This window comes from Alosa pseudoharengus, unplaced genomic scaffold, assembly GCF_046254945.1.
Source record: "Alosa pseudoharengus isolate Yale_2024_CS ecotype anadromous, Long Island Sound unplaced genomic scaffold, YU_APseudo_1.1 YU_APseudo_1.1_scf_5, whole genome shotgun sequence".
Lineage (NCBI taxonomy): Eukaryota > Metazoa > Chordata > Actinopteri > Clupeiformes > Clupeidae > Alosa > Alosa pseudoharengus.
This window is the reverse complement of record NW_027468837.1, coordinates 18,732,934-18,752,268: the sequence shown is the minus strand read 5'-3', so window position 1 is coordinate 18,752,268 and position 19,335 is coordinate 18,732,934. Positions and strand designations below refer to the sequence as shown.

General features: G+C 40.0%; 1 protein-coding gene and 1 long non-coding RNA gene across 4 annotated transcripts in view; both read left to right on the top strand.

Annotated features, from left to right (window-relative positions):
* Positions 1 to 19,335, top strand: part of LOC143104815 (sodium- and chloride-dependent GABA transporter 2-like) — a 51,427-nt gene that overhangs the window by 2,701 nt on the left and 29,391 nt on the right. For 2 of the 3 annotated variants that reach the window (XM_076269134.1, XM_076269132.1), the window contains exon 2: positions 10,598 to 10,743. The exons of the other annotated variant lie outside the window; for it this stretch is intronic. In XM_076269134.1, coding sequence (XP_076125249.1) covers positions 10,706 to 10,743 — 38 coding nt within the window. In that variant the 5' untranslated portion in view covers positions 10,598 to 10,705. The remainder of the gene's footprint in view (positions 1 to 10,597; positions 10,744 to 19,335) is intronic. 3 annotated transcript variants of the gene reach the window in all.
* Positions 16,751 to 18,115, top strand: LOC143104691 (uncharacterized). The gene is made up of 3 exons (XR_012983117.1): positions 16,751 to 17,208; positions 17,686 to 17,740; positions 18,028 to 18,115. It is a non-coding gene; the product is annotated as an uncharacterized LOC143104691 (long non-coding RNA).

Here is a 19,335-nt window from a genome sequence, read left to right as displayed (position 1 = left end):
TTTTTTTAAAAATAGGTCTATGGGACTTAACATTGGAGCTGCTCTTCGATAGGAACGCAACCACTTGGGGCGCTGGTTTTCACTTTCCCTCCCTATGCCAAGTGTTCCGGCCAGAGCCATATGGTTCCGGCCAGAGCCATATAAAGGTAGAGTTGCGACAATGGGTGTTCAAAATTCCGTTGGTCACGTGGTTTGTGTAAACCTCAACTAGTTCCCGGAAGTGATTGACAATGGATTAGAATGCATTAAATAGGCTCCTGTTCAATAGACAGAGCCACGATTTTGGGTAATTGACAGTCAATAAATGCATTGATATACAATATTTATAACACAGTGTAATTATTGTGTAAACTATGTAGTTATCCTACCATTACAACAATATTAAATTAAATTCCAGACCATATCTTAGCCTGCTATATAAGGTGACCTTTTTTTCCGCCCTTTTACGTGTCACTTAATATTAATTTCTGTACAAAATCAAGACGGGAGATTCTTTAGAAAACGCAATTGCACCCACCCCATAAGTGTATCTAAATTATCGCTATATAAAATAAATGACCTCGTACAGTGACTCGAAAAGTGAACAGTGTTTTTGAGACTGCGTGTAGCCTACAAAAGCGCATGGAGCTCCTGTGAAGCTCGTTGCAACGAGAAACTGTAACACAGCTAGTCTAACATTACTTGTTTGAGTTTTCTACCCGGCGTTTCCTCTGGTATTCACTGATCTGAGCTAATGAGCGAATTACCTAGCCAAGCCTAGCCTATCGTCGTGGGAGAATAAAAAAGGTTTACACGTTTTTTAACATCTCCAGTGTAATGGTGGGCATTCTAAGTTAACCGTAGCATTAGGCCTACCTATTAAGTAACCCCATGGTAATGCGAGTGATCATAATAAAATATAAAACGTGACATGTAAGTCCTTCGATAAATAACCAGGCTATGAACTCATAAACATAATCATAATCATCATTTGTCATTCACCGTGCTGTGAACAGCATTAAGATGCTAGGCTAAAGAGCTTGAGATACAGACAGGTGAGCACCTGGGAATGGTGTGCATCGTGTCAGAAAATAGCAATTTGATCAGTGATCATGCATCATCAGCGCAAGCTTGGTTTGAAACTTTCTGGGGATGGGGATTTTACACGATCCTTCATCACTGGGCTAGCCATCACCGGGCTAGTGTGCCCTGCTGTGTTAATATGACCGTGCTGATGCTAACAGCTGCAGCTCCCTCAAATCTAGGTTCTCTCATGCATATTAGGCCAGCTTTTGCCAATGAAAATGAATGCAAAATTAAAAAAACAGTCCTGCTCCTAACTGAAGAAATGTTTACGTTACCAACAATGTTAACAACAAACTCAGTTTCACTGTTGCAAGTACAAAGTTGGCTGTAAATATACTTAGCCATATTAAAATTTAACGAACCAGCTAGCTTTGTGATAACAAAATCTTACCTTTTATGTGTTTAGTCCACTGAAAGTTATCCACATATCAAACGATTAAATCCACAGTTATGGAGGAATTGTTTTGGGGAAGCAGTTGCACTTTATCCCATTTTTGCTGCCCTTTTTAAAATTAAACCACTTAAATCCATAACCTATGAGCATTGCGCATAACGTTACAACTATGTTGACATGATGGTAAAGCTAAATGCCCAACACGTCAAGTCATAAAAGTTGTAGGCTACAAACGCAAAAAACGTAATGACAGATCGTTCGTGGTGTTGCCTAGTGTTGCCTAATTGAAATGGTATAGGCAAGGTTTATCTTATATTAGGTTATTATCTGTGGCACATTTATTGGGCTTTAGCCTCTTTTCATTTATTTGATAAGGAACTGATAAAAACTGAGCAGCAGAAAAGCTGTCATAGTATACATTTATTATTATAATTAGGTTATTAATACTATTACTTTACTACTATTACTGTTGTTACTGTTATTATTATTATTATTATTCGGATGAGCCAATAATGTAAATCTGAGTCTGAAATGTTGGCTACAAACAGTCTGTAACTGCACTGCTGCTATTATAAATTGTTAACTTTTGTTAACTATTTGAGGCTTCCATTAGCCGCCATTGTTGAAAAAAAATGGAACATTAGCGTCAATGGAGTTGTCGCAACTCTACCTTTATATGGCTCTGGTTCCGGCCACCTCCAGCAACTGTCTGTCTAAGGCTTTAAGCATACAATCTGGCTCTCTTAAGACTACAGATCCTGTTCAACTGTTTCCTCTGCCCACAACTGTTTAAAAATAAAAGTCTCCACTACAATAATTCCCTATTAAATAATTTAACCATTTAAACTATCCAACTATTTAACTGTTCAACTATTCCAACTGTCAGTTATCATCAACTATGCCTCTAGCCTACTATTTTAAACCACCACCTACCTAGCAACCAATTTAGCAACCATTGAAATTGTCAGTTTCCATAGCAACCAAGATGATTATACAAGCAAACCACTGTAGTAACTCCTTTATTTCTGATAGTAGCCACCATGGACACCCTAGCAACAACCTAGCAACGACTTCAAGTACCCTAGCAACAGCCTAGCAACCACATTCCATTAAAACCTAGCAACCAACATCATTAACCTAGCAACCAGCATAGCAACCACCATAACTACTCTAGCAACAGTCAGTTGTCATCAACTTTGACTCCCGTCAACTGTTTCCTCTGCCCAAAGCTGTTTCAAAATAAAAGTCCTCACTACAATAATTCCCTATGAAATATTTGAACCATTTAAACTATCCAACTATTTAACTGTTCAGCCAATCCAACTGTCATCATCAGCTATGACTCCCGCCAATTGTGTCCTCTGCCCACAACTGTTTGGCAGCCTGGGCTTTTCAGTCAACTAGTGTGATCAACTCCCAATCTACATTCAACTTTTAAACTGTCTACTTTTAAACTATCAACTTTTATTAAGCTGTGCAACCACCATGTCTGTCCTAGCGTCATTTTCATGCACTTGTAATTCCCTGGAATTACATTCTCTAGTTAAAAGTATATAATATAAAAAACACAACTAAGCAATAAGGATTAGATAAAGATAAAGAATATACTAAAATACAAATTATACTAAATAAAACTTAATCTAAATCAATTCTAAAAAACAGTATCCACATAGTGGGCAACATTGCAAGAATAAAGTCTATATATCTATGTATAAATAACTATATTAAGAAAGGTATAAGTGTGGTCACAGTTCGGAGGGGTTGTGCATATGTGCTAATAAAGCACGCAAACAGTGAGGCAGAAGACAATGGTAAAGTGGCTAGTGGACAGACGGTTCAAGACATGGAGGTAGTGAAGAGGCAGACAGACTATGCGGATAAGTCTATTTCTCCTCTTCCCTTAAGTGATGCATTGAACAGTTCAATGCATCACTTGTAATGTTATCCAATTGCGTGCAGTGAGATTTTCAAATGCATGCTTGGTGCTACCCCTCGAGTTGGGCCATTACAATAGTCATGGCCAGACCCTTAATCTTTCTAGATTTCCAGGGTCTGGATTTCTACGCTATGCCTGGCCCTGTTAGTCTCTGTGAGGAAAATGGGCTAATCCCAGACAGAAAGGCTTCTCTTGAGTTGCTATGACAGCAGGTCATTCCAAAAACAGACATTCCTAGAATTGTTATGGCTATGGAATAAGGGTCTATTGTGTTTGTGTGTTTGTTCTGGCGATATCTAAGTTCTCTGTCTTACTGAAAATATACACCGCAAGCAAGACGTGGGCGTGAGTCAAACATAATGAATCAATTTACACTACCTCTGTCTGACATGATGTAACAATGGGTTTAACAAGGAGTTCTAGTAATAGTTTTGTTTAGGGAACACTTGTTAGCCATTAATACATAACTAATATGTGTATGTATTAGTAATAATAGTAGAAGAATTTTATTTGTCCCCAATGGGGGTGGGGGAGATAGTGAAGCTACCTATATTTCCTTGTTGAGTTTAGTAGCAGTATAGCTGAGGGTACAAAACAGTGTTTGTATCTTGAAAAATAGAAGAGATCCCTTTGCACAGCCAACTTAAAAAGGTGCTGGTGGATTGCAGGTTTTAAAGTTCATATATAAAAAGAGGTGGCCACCGCACACTGTTATATTTCTTAGTGATTTTTATTGAGCAACGCGTTTCGCCAGTTGCTTCATCTTTTTACAGTGTTTGTATCTGTTCGGTTCTAGCTAGTGGATATTTGAAGGGAGAGCCAGAGGGCAGTGTCTGAAATTCAGATAGAATGGATCCTGCTTTTATTTTTCATTTAGCAGATGCTTTTGTCCAAAGCACCTTACATATGTAAATTATTTGACAAGGGCAATTCTCCCCAGACCAACTTTAGGCTACTGCATGCTAGCCCAGCTCATTAGCCACTAAGCTACCACTGCCCCTCTTTTGCACCTGTTTCTTATACAATTCAGACGGATATTTCAGTTGAACACCAGTGACACAGCTACACACCTTGATGACCTTTGTTGTTGCATTTTCTGTTTCACATTAATTGAAGCATACCAACAGATGAGGGAAAAGGTAGCCTAAGGGTTCATTCTATTACCAGTAAGTATTTGTTGAAAAGAGTCATCAGAGACCTGTTCATACATGGCCAGCTTCCTCAGACAATACAGACGCTGCTGACCTTTCTTACGCGGCAATATTAGTGTTCCCATCAAAGCTCAGCTTGTTGTCAATCATAATCTCCAGATAAATTGCTTGACTACTTCTATGTCCTGACCATTTATATTTGTTTTGACAGGGTTAGAGTCTTTAGAGTGCCTAAACTCAATGCTTATGTCCTTGGTTTAGTTCCAAGAAGACACCATCTTACAGTATAGTCTATGACAGGACCGTGAGATGTTTCGTCCTCCCTCAACAAGCTCACAATGACTGTGTTGTCTGCAAACTTTACAATGTGGCGGTTATCAATTTTGTTATGACAGTTGTCAGTGTACAAAATGTTAAGTAGAAGAGAGAGAGCACAGCCCTGAAGAGAGCCAGTATATGTAAAAGATAGGTCAAAGAAATTGACTCACTCTGAGGTAAACTGCACCAAGTAATATTTGGCCAGGTACACAGTGGGGTTGTCAGGATGGCTGTTCTTTGCGATATGAGTTATCGTGGATTGTTTCCATAAATCAGGGACATCTGTTGACGCAATGACAAAAATAAAATGAAAGATAGGGCCTATTTGGTCTGCACAGTCAAACAGTACACAGCTACCAGTGTTATCAGTCAGAGCTCGTTTTGGTTATGCAGCATTTGAAGATATTTACAGTGGTGCACAGAAAAGCAGGTGAATGACTGAGGTGAAGTAAGTAAGTTCTTTTTCTGGACAGCAGTTTTGTTGCTAAAGTTATGTTTGTCAAGTCTTGAATAAAACATGTTCAACTCCTGGGCCAGAGCTGTATGCGATACAATATATCTAAAGCCACCCCTTTCTTAGCTTTGTCATTTAACCCAACCATGGTTCTGACATCACCCCAAGCTGAGCATAAGTTGTTACTGCTTAGTTTTTGCTCTGCTCTGCTATGCTTTTTTATGGTCCAGTTTAGCTCTCTTAATTTTACATTTAATATCCTTCTGGATGCTTTTTGACTCCAGGTGGTTCATTTGTTTGAATGCCTGTTTTTTCTTATTAAGACTATGAGGTGTTTATTCAACCAGGATTTGTACTGCCTTTTCAGGCTACTAGTCCAAAATGCCTGTGTTTGTGCACCATGCATGTGTGCAAGTGTGCTTGTGTCTCCAAAATTCTAGCGTATACACATGCTGATGTGTCTCTCAGTGCAGAAGTTCAATCACTCCAAGTGCTTCAGGTGAATGACTTGGGTTACTTTTTACTTTTTCAGCAGGCTCACAGCTCATTTACAGCACCTGCAGCGTGAGGGCACAGACACACCTTTACAACCCCCCCCCCACACACACACACACACCCCTATGCATGACCTCCCCCCATTCACACATACACATTCATAAACTGGCACACAAGCACATATATGAACACACACACACAGGGGCATCCTTTAGGTACACACACACACCATTACCCCCCCCCACACACACACACACACACACTCACACAAACATACCATACCCTCCCACACACACTCCCCTTCCCCACACACACCATTTCACTATACCCCACCCCTCAATCACTCCAAGTGCTTCAGGTGAATGACTTGGGTTACTTTTTCAGCAGGCTCAGACGGCTCATTTACAGCACCTGCAGCGTGAGGGCCACTTTTTAAAAAACCAAAATCCATGAAAGTGTGCCGACACTTGCCTTTTAGGACGCTCAGGAGTGGGTCTGTTCAAGGTCAAAACACATTAAACCTGTTAGTTTGGAATTTGTAGGTGAACCCAGCCTGATCTGCAGGCCCTTTCATGCATGGTGTCCACTACAGTGGACGGATTCTCAAACTTAATTTAAAACTACTGGATTTGCAATATTTACTTCAAACCACCAGTGGAGTGGTCTCCTAAAACCTTCATGTACTGTGTGCATAAACATTGTCTTTAATAATATTTGCAACTTGAAATATTGGATCATAAATCTGACCCTACAACCTCTGGGATATCAGTTAGTTAATTTTATTCTACACAGTATATGCAGGTAAAAAAATATTTTCTCATTAAGTATGTTGTAGGGAGTACTTTTATCAAAGTTTTATCAATATAAGTTTTGTACTTTTTTCCCTATGAGTGAAAATGTAACTGTACACTGTAGTGGACATCATGCACCAATGGGTATATTTGATTATGAGACCACATATGTAAATTTCATAAAATAGCTTCAAATTAATAATGTTATTACATATTTATTATCTAAATCTTATTCAAAACAAAATTGTGAATATATATGTAAGTATATATACTCTTTTGATCCCGTGAGGGAAATTTGCAAATATATGGAATATGCAATATATTGTAATATATCTGTAATATTCCAGTATAAGATGAGACAGTACAGGTGAAAATAGGGTAAAACACGATTAGCCTTCTATGGTCCACACACGCACACACGGTTGATAAAGCGAGGGTAAATTCTGGCACGTTGTGACGTGGGGTTCGAAGCTGTCACGCCCATTTAGGAGTCTAGCGGGAGGTCCAGTGGCTATGAAAAATTAACATTTTCTCAGAATATGACCAATCCCTTAGCCCTACATTCAGCGATGTAAGTTTTGAACCCATTTTCTACAAGCCACATGTCTCCTTAACATTCCGTATTTTCCAACGAAACAAATAAAGACAAAAATAGCTTTGTTTGTGATCTGTCACTGTCTCCTCAAAGCTCTGGTGCAGCCACCTGTTCTCAGATGCTCTAGACTCAGAGATGGTTGATAAACTAACCCAGTGGTCCCCAAACTTTTTCTTCCGAGGGCCAGCTCACTATGCCTGGCTCTAAGAGAGGGCCAGAGACTCAGAGTATATCAGTAACCATAAATAGCTTAGCGCTGTGAACAAAGGCAGTCTACCTTAGTTGAATATTCCATTACATTTAATCTAGGCTATTGCAATTTAATACCATTGTTATCTGTGTTTATATTGCCATCATGCCATATCAGTGTAAAATGTAGCTCAAATGAAATAATAATAATAGCATTCTCAAAACTATAAGCAGGGAGTCCAAAAAGTATATTTTGAACTCTGAACTTTGCATAGGCTACACAGCTCAAGTTGTGAACAAGCAATATCCTACAAATAATTTAAAGTTCTCAAACTATGAGTTTTATGAAGTGGTGGCTGAAACATCTGAAATGACCACCATTCTAACTTTCACTCACCTGAGAACTTTGTGAACTCTGTATGAACATTTGAACGAGTGAATAAAAAATATAAATAATTATACCAGAAAGTTCCAGAATTATGACTTGAATAGAAGTTAGTTAGTTATTAACAATTAATTGATACATTTTTAGAATACTTTGAGCACTGATGTAGTCAGCAGAGGCCTCTTACATTGTTTGCAGGTAGGCCTACTATACATTTCATTCCGTTTTCGATGGCAAACGCGAAACAGCGCCAAAACAACCACCAGTGGACAAAAACAGTATTACATGTGTACTGTTTAGACCCGCCATAGAGAATGAATGGGGGAAATTACGGAGGTTATAGTTTGACGATGTCGTACTTCCGTGCGGGCCGGATCCTATATACCACGGACATGTTTTGGGGGGCCACCTAAAATGAGGTGGTGGGCCGTATCCGGTCCGCGGGCCGTAGTTTGGGGACCACTGAACTAACCTAACATATTTTTTGCTAGAACTAGTAGACTACCACAAAGTTGCTGAATGTATGTTATTTCAGGTTTGTTTGCAAGAATATATAAGTTTAACCAAAGTTCTTAGCTGCTAGCTAGCTAGCGAACATTCCCATTCACTTTCCGTTTACTGTGCTAATGTTAGTTAGCTAGCTAGATAGCTAGCTAGCTCGGTTAACGGGGCAAAATGAAATTATTCATTCCGTGTCCGAAAGAGTGTTTCATTGGCATCACACACAAACAAGGACTGTAAAATAGTATACAAAATTATATTTATATGTTATTATTGCTTATTCAGAGAAAAGTTTATGTTTTGACACGCCTATTTATGAGTCCGGAACTAGTGCTCTTTCGTTCAATAGACCTCTCCAGAATAAGTCCCGCCTCCGTAACTTCCGTATCCATCCAACTTCCTGGCGTCGATTGTCTATGGGAAATAACTATACTACTTAAACGGCACCGGAAAAAAAAAAAAAATCCAGTGGAAACTAGATGGCAGAAGTGTGTAGGCCAATCTGCCCAGCAGCTTTTTCTACTTTGTCACCTACAGAGTTTGACAGGTACGATCTTTCAAAACGCCATGTTATTTCCCATAGACATTTGACGACCGAAGGTTGGATGGATACGGAAGTTAGGAGGCGGGACTTATTCTGGAGAGGTCTATTAGGGGTTTGCACCGACGTCACGTTCTGGCCGGTAACTATGGTAACCCAGCACGCGCGGCCATATTGGCGATACTCAGTAAATGAAGTACAATGGAGTATTATGCACTTTGGATATCTTATGTGATTGTAGCGTGTCTAAACAACAGAAAAGCTCATCAAAATGCGTCTAAGATGCAAAGGCATATAGGGCAGGACTTGGACCACAAGAAAAGGCGCGATATTTCGAGAAATTACAGATTATTGGCAGCGCAGATCCATATGAGTTGGGTGAGGGAGACAAGTACCAAGTTCAACCACAAGCGCCCCCCTTCCTCTGATAACTTCTGGCATTATTGTCCCTTCTCCCTGGTTTTTTAATAACGTTTGGAAGTCGATACCTACACCAGATGTTTTTCTCAGTCTGACCTATTGGTACAACCTAAAACACGGCAATAATTAACCATTTTCCTTGACGATGTTAGGGATTTACTTCAGTGCCTAATGCTTTCTAATGAGGCGAGTATCTCCAATATGGCGATGTCCAGATCTGATGACACGCCGTGCAAACCCCTAATTGGTGAATTGTCTTATGATTCATCTTAGTTTAACTATAGAATCTTTGCCATTACCCAACACACAGACACACCTTTACAACCCCCCCTTCCCCCCTACACACACACACACACCTATGCATGACCTCCTCCCCCATTCACACATACACATTCATAAACTGGCACACAAGCACATATATGAACACACACATACAGGTGCATCCTTTAGGTACACACACACACACACACACACTCACACAAACATACCATACCCCCCCACACACACTCCCCTTCCCCACACACACCATTTCACTATACCCCACCCCTCACAAACAACCCCCCCACACACACACACACAAACACAGGTGCCCCCCCCCCCAATCACACACACACACACACACACAAATCCCCCCCACACACTCACACAAACACACCTTTACCCCCCCCCCCACACACACACACACACACAAATCCCCCCCACACACTCACACAAACATACCATACCCCCCCCCCACACACACTCCCCTTCCCCACACACACCATTTCACTATACCCCACCCCTCACAAACAACCCCATCCCCCCCCCACACAAACACAGGTACCCCCCCCCCCCAAATCACACACACACACACACCATTACCCAACATACCCCCCCACCATTCACACATACACAAACTGGCACACAAACACACACACACTCACACACACACACATAAACATGGCATGAGATGCAAGGGTAGGGCATGGAGTAGGAGATGGAGATAATGTACTTGTGAGTAGTGCGACCATTTGCACCAATATGCAGTTACTTTATTGTCTTACTTTATTGTCTTAAATTTGATTTATACATGATAAATTGTTCATAGAGACTGTTTTAGCTTATAACACCTGTCTACCTCAGTGAATTAATAATTCATGCATGAAAGGGTTAAAAAATTGTGTTTGGTCTGGTGAAAGCCAGGCTATGGAATTTGCCCATTGACCAAATGTGATCAATGACCAAAGTTTTCCAGATAAAATATGTTTTGTCCAGTAGTAATCGGAAAGTGACAGAATAACAAGCTCTGGATGCATCATTGCTCAAAGGGGTTGCCCTGTGTTGGATCTTTGTTGTAACTCCTCCCCGTTACATCTCTCATAGGACAGCCCAAACATGGGTGGAAGTCATTTATGTAGCGATGCCTCTCTTGCACTCAGATACTGATAATGATAATGCAGAGACTAGTCTCACTGCAGTAAGAAAAACACAATGAATAGAGAGGAACAATGCAGCAGCAGAAACATAAGGTAAATGCCATAATTTCCTGCCTATTAACCAAAGTTTATGCATTGATTTGGCAAAATGAGGTTAATACACAGGTGTGGGTTATACATGAAAATGCATTTCTTTACTTAATTCGTCTTTGTGATTAAAGCACAATCTGATTCTTATTCTGATTCATTGGGCTATTGGGCTCTGCGCCAACACACAAGTTTTGTTAATCTGTTAATACACAAGTTTTTTTTTTTTTTTTTTTAGCATTAAACACAGTCATGCAGGTTATACACAATGTGGGTATGACATGGGAAATTACTGTGTAGCTACAAATCTGTAATGTAGGGGAGACTGGAGCTGGTTGGAACACTTTTCACTCTCGGTTATATTTCTCCGTCTTTCAATGCGTTAAAACGGTCAAATTGTGTTTAACTGAAAGCTTTGGATCTCAGCTAAATACTGTATATATTCAATGTTAACAAATGATCCCTTGTTTTGAGTTATATATGATTAAAGTGGGGTTGTGGCACATGTGCCAACCTGCCCAAGGCATGGGGTTGGTTGGCACATGTAGTCGGGGTTGGTTGGAACACCCATGTTATAGTCCTAAAGCAGTGGTCTCCAACACGGTGCCCGCGGGCACCAGGTAGCCCGCGGGACGGCTATGAGGCGCCCCCAGCGCACTTTCTAAAAAATAGCCAACAGGTCACCTGCAGATCACGCTCTAAAAACACGCTCCATTGTGAAGTTTTCAATAGATATTTAAGTCTAGACCAGAACCATTTTAAGAATGTATGTAGCCATACATCTGTAACAATAAATTGATATTGGTGATACCTTATAAATTGTAGCTGCGTTAAAATTTAGCCTTTGGCTTCAAATCCGTTTCCCATTCAATCTTTAAACAACAACGGAAGCGGAGCGCACACGCTGCTCGCACGCATAGACAGTAAAGGGGGAAAAAACTTGCTTGTCTGGTGTAGCCAATGAAAGCATATCTTTGCAAAAGTTCTGTGGCGATTCCATGTTCGTCAAATACGGTTCTTGCATGATTGTTCAAGGACTGAAAAACAATTGCTTTAGCTCACAGGCCTTTTCTCCTCCGTAGGCAACTGCCGTATAATAGCGCTAAAAATGTTATAGCATGCATGACTGAGCAGGACTGTGCATTACCCTTTTTTGTCAGATCATGGATCATTTCAGGTGTGCAATAACTTTAAAAGGAGTTTTCATATGTTAGGGTGGTGTGGGCGATTACTATTGAAATGTTAAAACCGAATTGTCCACTGAAATCAGAACTTAAACATCCCCTGAATTCATAATGGTGGGTTGGTATAAATTGGGTACAAATTGTAACCCAAATTATTAATTGCACAAAAAGAAAGTTTTTTTGTAAAAAAAAAAAAAAAATAGATTAGATTCCCCATGCAAACTTTGAAATGAACAAACTGAACAAAAATGTTGGTAGTGTTGCATAGGTTATTGATATTAAATTTGAAAATACAGTTGCTTAATATATAAAGACGTATAGGCCTGCACAAATAATGATCATTTAAAAGTAAAAATCACATAGGCCTATTATTTAGGAGGACTACCCTCGCAAAAAAGGGGTGAGGGTATGTTTGTTTTAAATGAGTAGCCCTCCATATGATTTCGGGTCTTCAGGTAGCCCTCATTCCCAAAAAGGTTGGAGACCCCTGTCCTAAAGTAAAATAGTAAACTCATGTATGTAACTGGTCTCCAGATCATTAACCCTTTAGGTGAGAACAACTTTTTAATTTTGTAGTGTCAAAACTTAGAATATTCTCACCCTTTAGGTGAGAACAACTTTTTAATTAATTTTGTAGTGTTTTGACACTACAAAATTAAAAAGTTGTTCTCACCTAAAGAGTTAATGACCTGGAGACCAGTTACATACATGAGTTTACTCTACTGAATAAGGCCGTCAGTTTAGTGTTGGAATTTTGTTGCAGCTCCCTCTAGTAGCCTGGATATTAACAGTGTTTCAACCTGCCCCTGTTCCAACCAGCCCCGGTCTCCCCTAATCTAAATGTACACTACTGGTCAAATGTCTGGCAACACCTACTCTTTTATGGGTCTTTCTTATTCTGACTATTTTTACATTGTAGAATCAAAACTCAAAACTTTGAAATAACACACTTTGGGTTATGTAGTAAACAGAAAAGTGTACACAAAGCTAAACATTTTGTATTTCAGGCTCAGCAGCCAAGTTTTGCAGTGATGACAGCATTCACTGAAAAAAATAACCCATTAGATGTACTTTAATGTGTACATCAGTTGCACACAATTCTCTTTCGGTTTCCAAAATTGATTTATGGCGTGACCACAAACAACAAAGCCCTAAGGCTCAGGTACAATATTTCATTAGTAGGCAAATCTAGTAGTAGTAGTAGTTTTAAACATAGGCATTTAGCTTAAGAGTTTCAAGCATTTTCTGAAAATACTAAATAAATAGTTAAAATACAGATATATAATATAAATAGATAGTTAAAATATGGTAATCAACCTTGCTTCTAAACATGTTTCAAGTAAATTCTTCAGAAATCCATCAACCTGTTTCATGGTCCTCTTTTTTTCATGAATTATTCATTATCCGAGACAACAATTTTAACCATGTACATTCATTTCAAGCATTTTATTTAGTCTTGATCTTAAATCTGAGTATGGCATTGAATTCCCTATATGTGAACCTATAAAAGCACATTACATTCAGGTTTTTATCTTGTACAGTCCAAAAGATAAGTGATTAATTAGATTTTGACCTGGCGGCGGTGGCCATATTGGATTTCTCCATTTTGAGGCATTATGGGACATTTTTGAGCCTGGCATACAGAAGATTTGAATTCAGCACCCTTCAAAACCCCTAAAAATGTTGTATGCCAAAAATTAACATTATTTGCCTTCGGGACTTTAAATAAGCACATTTTCCAAAATCCTGCCTAGTCTATAAAGAGCAGGTGCGCCTTTGGCACGGGGGATACAGGGGACATGACACCCGCAGTTTTGAGACGGCAATCGTCCCCCTCACTTTTGATAAGGAAAAAAGCCTAGGCCTACACGCTAAATAATAGCCTACAGTATACACTAGGCCAGAGGTCGTCAAATGGCGGACCGCGGTCTGAGTCCGGACCCAGACAATAATACCCATTTAGATTTTCACGTAAGATTTCAAAGCTGTGCTAAATGTTTCGTAGGTTAGGATAACAGCATTTACTTCAGTAGCTTCAGGAACCATCATTTCGCTTGCTGCTACTCAGCCAGTGAAATCTGTGCATTCTGATAAGTTGAGTTAGTAGGCGTGTTCGTCTTCATGCAGATCCTTGCAGATCTGACTTGATGTGATGCATGCTGGGTTGAACACAATGGAGAGCTCCATCAAAGATAATTAATGCGTAGCAAGATGGGTCGTCCTAGTTCATGTCTATGAGGGCAAAGTGGAGTTCAGTCAGAGACAAGGCGATAAAATGAAATAGCCTAGGCGCAAGTGGCGCTTTTGCGCAGTACAGTATATGCGCACGGTAGGCCTAGGCTTTACCTTGACACACGCACACAACAGACATAGATTTTACATAGAAATTGATTATTTTTAATTAATTTCAACATATTATTGATTATAATAGTCCATATCTCATTTTAATTTCACAATACAAAGAAATAGACTAAACGATTTAGTCTGTGCCATTCTCAATTTCACAACGTAACTCATTTAAACCAGACCACCGTCTCAGATAGGCTATCCTCAGTGTCAAACACAATAATGCATGTAGTGTAACTTATACACAGGGGAAAAAGCACTAACTGGCAGAAATGAATAAAGCCAGCCAAACTATGTTCTAGTAGGCTAATGTGTTGAACCGTGGAAAATTAATAGACGAACAATTTTGGAGTTTGCACTGAGATTGGATTGAATGGAGTAGCCATTGAATATTCCAACATCAGAGATTGCTAACAGGTGTTTCAAAATAGCTGGGAACTTTCCGGAGCTCTGAATGGCAGAGGATAGCTAGATCATCAGACAACACAATCATTGTAGGCTGCATTATGGGCCATAATTTATGGCTTTGTCAATCAACATAGAATAGGTGAAGCGCAAGTTCAACAGCAAACAGGACTTTTCAGCACGTATCAAACCACGTAGGCTAGCCCAATGAACACCTATGCAAATAGACAAAACACTCACATCAAAGCAGGGTGACTTCTTCAGATTTGCGAGTGCTGTCAAATCGATACGATTTGCTCATATAGTCTGGTGTGGTGGTGAAGTGTCATGCTGCGTTAGTGTGTAGGTAGGTCTACGTCCCGTAGTAGCCTATATTTTAATTTAACGTCTTTAATGGTAAGAGATCGCACAGGGATGGATAATGAGCGGTTGTTTAAGATTAAATTACAATGCCAGACACCTTCAGATATGAGAGACCCCCTCAGGTTTTTGACTTTGTTGCTTTCATGGGTGCCAGTCCTCACTCTATGGGAGCTCGGCTCCCTCTGGCTCCCACGTAATTCGAGCCCTGCTTGGTGTACACCTTCATTAATGTTGATTTTCTCCCGACTGGAGGGTCATACTGTCACGACATTCTCCTGAAATGGCTTTGACCAATTCTGGAAAATTCTTGGATTCTGCCATAGACCTCAATGTTAAAAAGGGAGCCCGATCACTGCATAAATTGGGGATAGTGGCCCCCCCTCGTGCGGGGCGTACTACTGCTACCCTATTTGCATACATTTCCAGGGACAGGAAATGGCCTCAGGAAGTATCTTCGTAATCAACCATCTTTGGCTCCATTGTGTTCAACCCAGCATGCATCACATCAAGTCAGATCTGCACAGATCTGCATGAAGACGAACACGCCTAATGAGTAGTTACTATGGTGAAGAGACTAACTGATAGCCTATAACGAGCGAGGAGAGGAGATGGTGAGAAACAATCAGATGGATATCTAAGTTAGCGATAAGTGAGTTATTTTCAAATCATGGATTGCTCAGGAGAAAGCTACAACGAGAACAGAGCTTTATATAACGATACGGGGGCAATACCACGCAAAACTCTCACGTCCATAACGCCAACTAAGGCTACCGTGGCATTGTGTTGCCGTTATGTGACAGTTTTGCACCCACAACTCAAAAAGATGTTGCTCACGTGCACAAAAAACATGGCGGACATTCGTTTTTTCGTCAGCAGAAAGTGAAGAATTCTGAAAGTTTTATTTAGCCAAAAGTGTCAATTGTAAGTTTCTTTCAGTTTAAAGATTAGAAATGGCTCTATCAAATGATATATGATCCATTAAGAATTATATATTAATGTTTCCCATAGACGGCCATAGGCCTACTCACTTACAGTCTCAAAGTCTTTCACTAACAAAAAGTTATAAATATGGTTCACATGGGTCTATATGAAAAGCTGGGAAACAAGATACTATATGAGTACTGATTTCATTGAAATAGACAGGCATATCTTGCACTTATTTGGGATTTAGCTAGACAGTTGGGCCTTACAGCTAAAGAACGATGAGGATATGAACTAACGTAGGGCAGTGCATGAAACCGGAGTCTGTCTCAATTGGTGTACTTACGTGAGTACACTTTCGTGTAGTACACTATGTGCACTGTGTGCTTACTGGCGGAGTGCGCAAATTTTAACAAAATAGTATTGTCTCATATCAAACACTAACTCCGTAGCCTGGCGGGCCATCCTATATCATTGAAGTGTATAGTCTGGAATCGAATCATTCACCTGCTTAATCCAAGGGGCGGGCAGAGAATTGTCTTTCAAACTGCCTAGGCATGCAATAGGCCAGCGCTACGACCATATCCGTATCCGGTCGGCTAAACGGCAAATACATCCTTCTTCGAAAGAATGTGCATTGTGTTGCTCTACTTTCAAAGAAAAGCACAAGTCCAACTCCTCCAAAGTTGACGCCAACGCCTTGTTCACCGTCGCAGGACTGTCGTTATCCTGTTAAGCCCGCCTTAAAGCTACATTGTGTACTTTTTTGAGTTAATTCTTAGCAAAAACCCATTTGTTCTTTCAAAAATATGTGCTCATTCATGTGTAATTATTTCCACTTACTAATCAAAGTATTCTCGTAAGTGTAGAATCTGCTATTCCAAATACATACGCGCGAGTCGCGCAAATGGCTGAATCCATGTTGCGCCTCCATCTTTGAAATACATTCGCCAACGAGGGACATTCCTGGAAATTCAGCTCCGCCTTTCGCGCTTGTAGGCAACACTCATTGCATGATCAGTCTACTCGCGACTGCCGGCAGATTTGAAAGTCTGTTGAAAATGGAGGATTACAACTATTCTCGAGGACATGAAGTCGCCAAGGAAGCGAAAAAGAGAATTAAACCGCCAACGCGACCGGAAAAACAACAGACCAAAGTCAATATTGGAGTGGCTTTTCTAAGATGGAAAGAGCTCGTGAGGAGCAAGGATTTTAAAAGGGACGCCGAAATTGCCTGCTTTCTCCTCGACAGGTAATTTGGCCTATTCGTGTAAACATGCAGTCTATGGTGTAAATTCGAAGTTTTATAGTTGCTTGGCTTAGTATAGCATGGTTGTCCATAACGCTAGAATGACGTCTGGGATACTTTTCCTCGCGTCGATGAAAAAGGATTGTAACATAAATCTGCTATGACGGATCACAGGCAAAGGGCACTAAATTGTAGTTATTTTTCATTGCTTTTGCTTTGTAGCCTAAATATATCCTAATCTGATAATGCTAGTGTAGCCAATTCCAAGGGTGACGTTCACATCCTGAGGCCTGTCCTGTAGTCTTATTAATTGTAGACGTAGCCTACTAAATTGTCTGAACGTTTTTCACTGCATGAAAACAATTGTTGATTCTATGTGATTGTTGTTTGATAATAACTGAAAGTATATTTTTAATATCTTGGTGTTTACCATTTTATGTACTGTTATATGTTGTGAAACGCTCTGCTTATTCATTTCAGATGAGCATCTTGGCGCAATTGCAGAAGCCCCTGAAATTGAGGACCTTGAACAGAGGTAACCCATCAATGCTCATAATGTCTATACCCGATGACATTCTCTATTGTATATTTTCATGATATAAGCATTTATATATATTTTTTACAAAGCCTACATGACATGAGCATCGTGGAGGAGGATGTGGACGAAATTCAATGGTCTTGTTATGTGATGCACGTGCATGCCTTCATTGTAACCTTGCCTGTAACTCAGTCTAGGCAAAATAGCACTATACAGATTAGTAACAATATGTTGAACTATATAAAATGGCGTGTATGTCTAACGACACTGCATGTCTTCCACAGGATCAGCTTTCCAGGAGACTGCAAATTTAGAATGATGGCCCATGTTGCTTCAAAGGCACCATACAAAAAGGAAGGGTTCATGTGTAAATACCATAGTTTAGTAATTTCTGTAAATAAATATATTGCAAATAACATTGTTGACCATGTTACTGTCATTTGGTGTTTCAAAATGGTAAATTACCACAACTCCTTTTTTAATTATAAGTTTGTGGATGTAATGTATGAGGTACAGCATGAACAGTCTCTTATCAATTCTAAAAGTTTTTATTTTCATGAAAGCAAAATATAGCGATGTACCGGTGTAAAATAAATTAAATACAGTTTTAAAAGGAACAGGCAGTACAAGAACACTAATACAAAACTATTTACAATAACACAACATTACAACATTATAGGAAGGTGAAATAAATTCCAGAGATGTCCCTGAGGGTCAGGGAATTTATCCCTTATCCTACACACACAGCTTGGGATCACTCTTCTATTACCCTGTCCTAGAGACCCATGCTGCCAGAAAATGAAATGTCTGTAGGTAGCATATCTGAACTCTATTGTCATCACCTGGCTCTCTTACATGGCCTAATGCTGTGATGTCTGTGATGTACTGCCTGTGAATCTGGAGAAAACCTTCATCTAGGCAGTGCTGTGTGTAGTGAGGCAGAAGGCTCACACAGGTGGCAGGGTTTTGTCCACAGCATTTTCTCTTCTGATCGATTGGCATGTCTCTGCAGTGTGTACAACTACACCAAGGCATCCCTGGCACAGGTGGGGGGACGACATGTCTGCACTGATGCATCAAACACCAGACCTGGCTGCCTCACTATAGCAACTGTGTGGTGAGGTTCCTGTGCTCTTGCAGGCTCATTCCATCCACAAGTCTGAAGAAATAAGACACAAGAAATAAGATCAGATAGGCTTGTTTAGGTAGCAAAGTTAGATTGTTAGCAGAGTAGTAGCCTACTCTGTGTCATTTTTCAAGTGTTCACACAAAATGATGAATACTATGTATGTGTATGGACAATGAAAAGGTGAAAATGTTGTGTAACATTTTCTATAGACCATAACGTAATTATGTGTCGTGATTTCACTGGGAGACAACTCGCATCATGCAGTTGACTGGCAACAGCTAGAAATTGCTACAAACAATTGAGATACAAACAGGCAGGGAAGCTACACCAAGCGCGTGACTGAAGCGTTCCGTTCACAACGCGTAAAATCAATTTTAGATGAATGGTCTATTTTTTTCCTGCAGCAGACGCAACGCAAACGAACGTGCCTGGTGCAGCTTCCGAGCTAATTTCGGTGTCATTG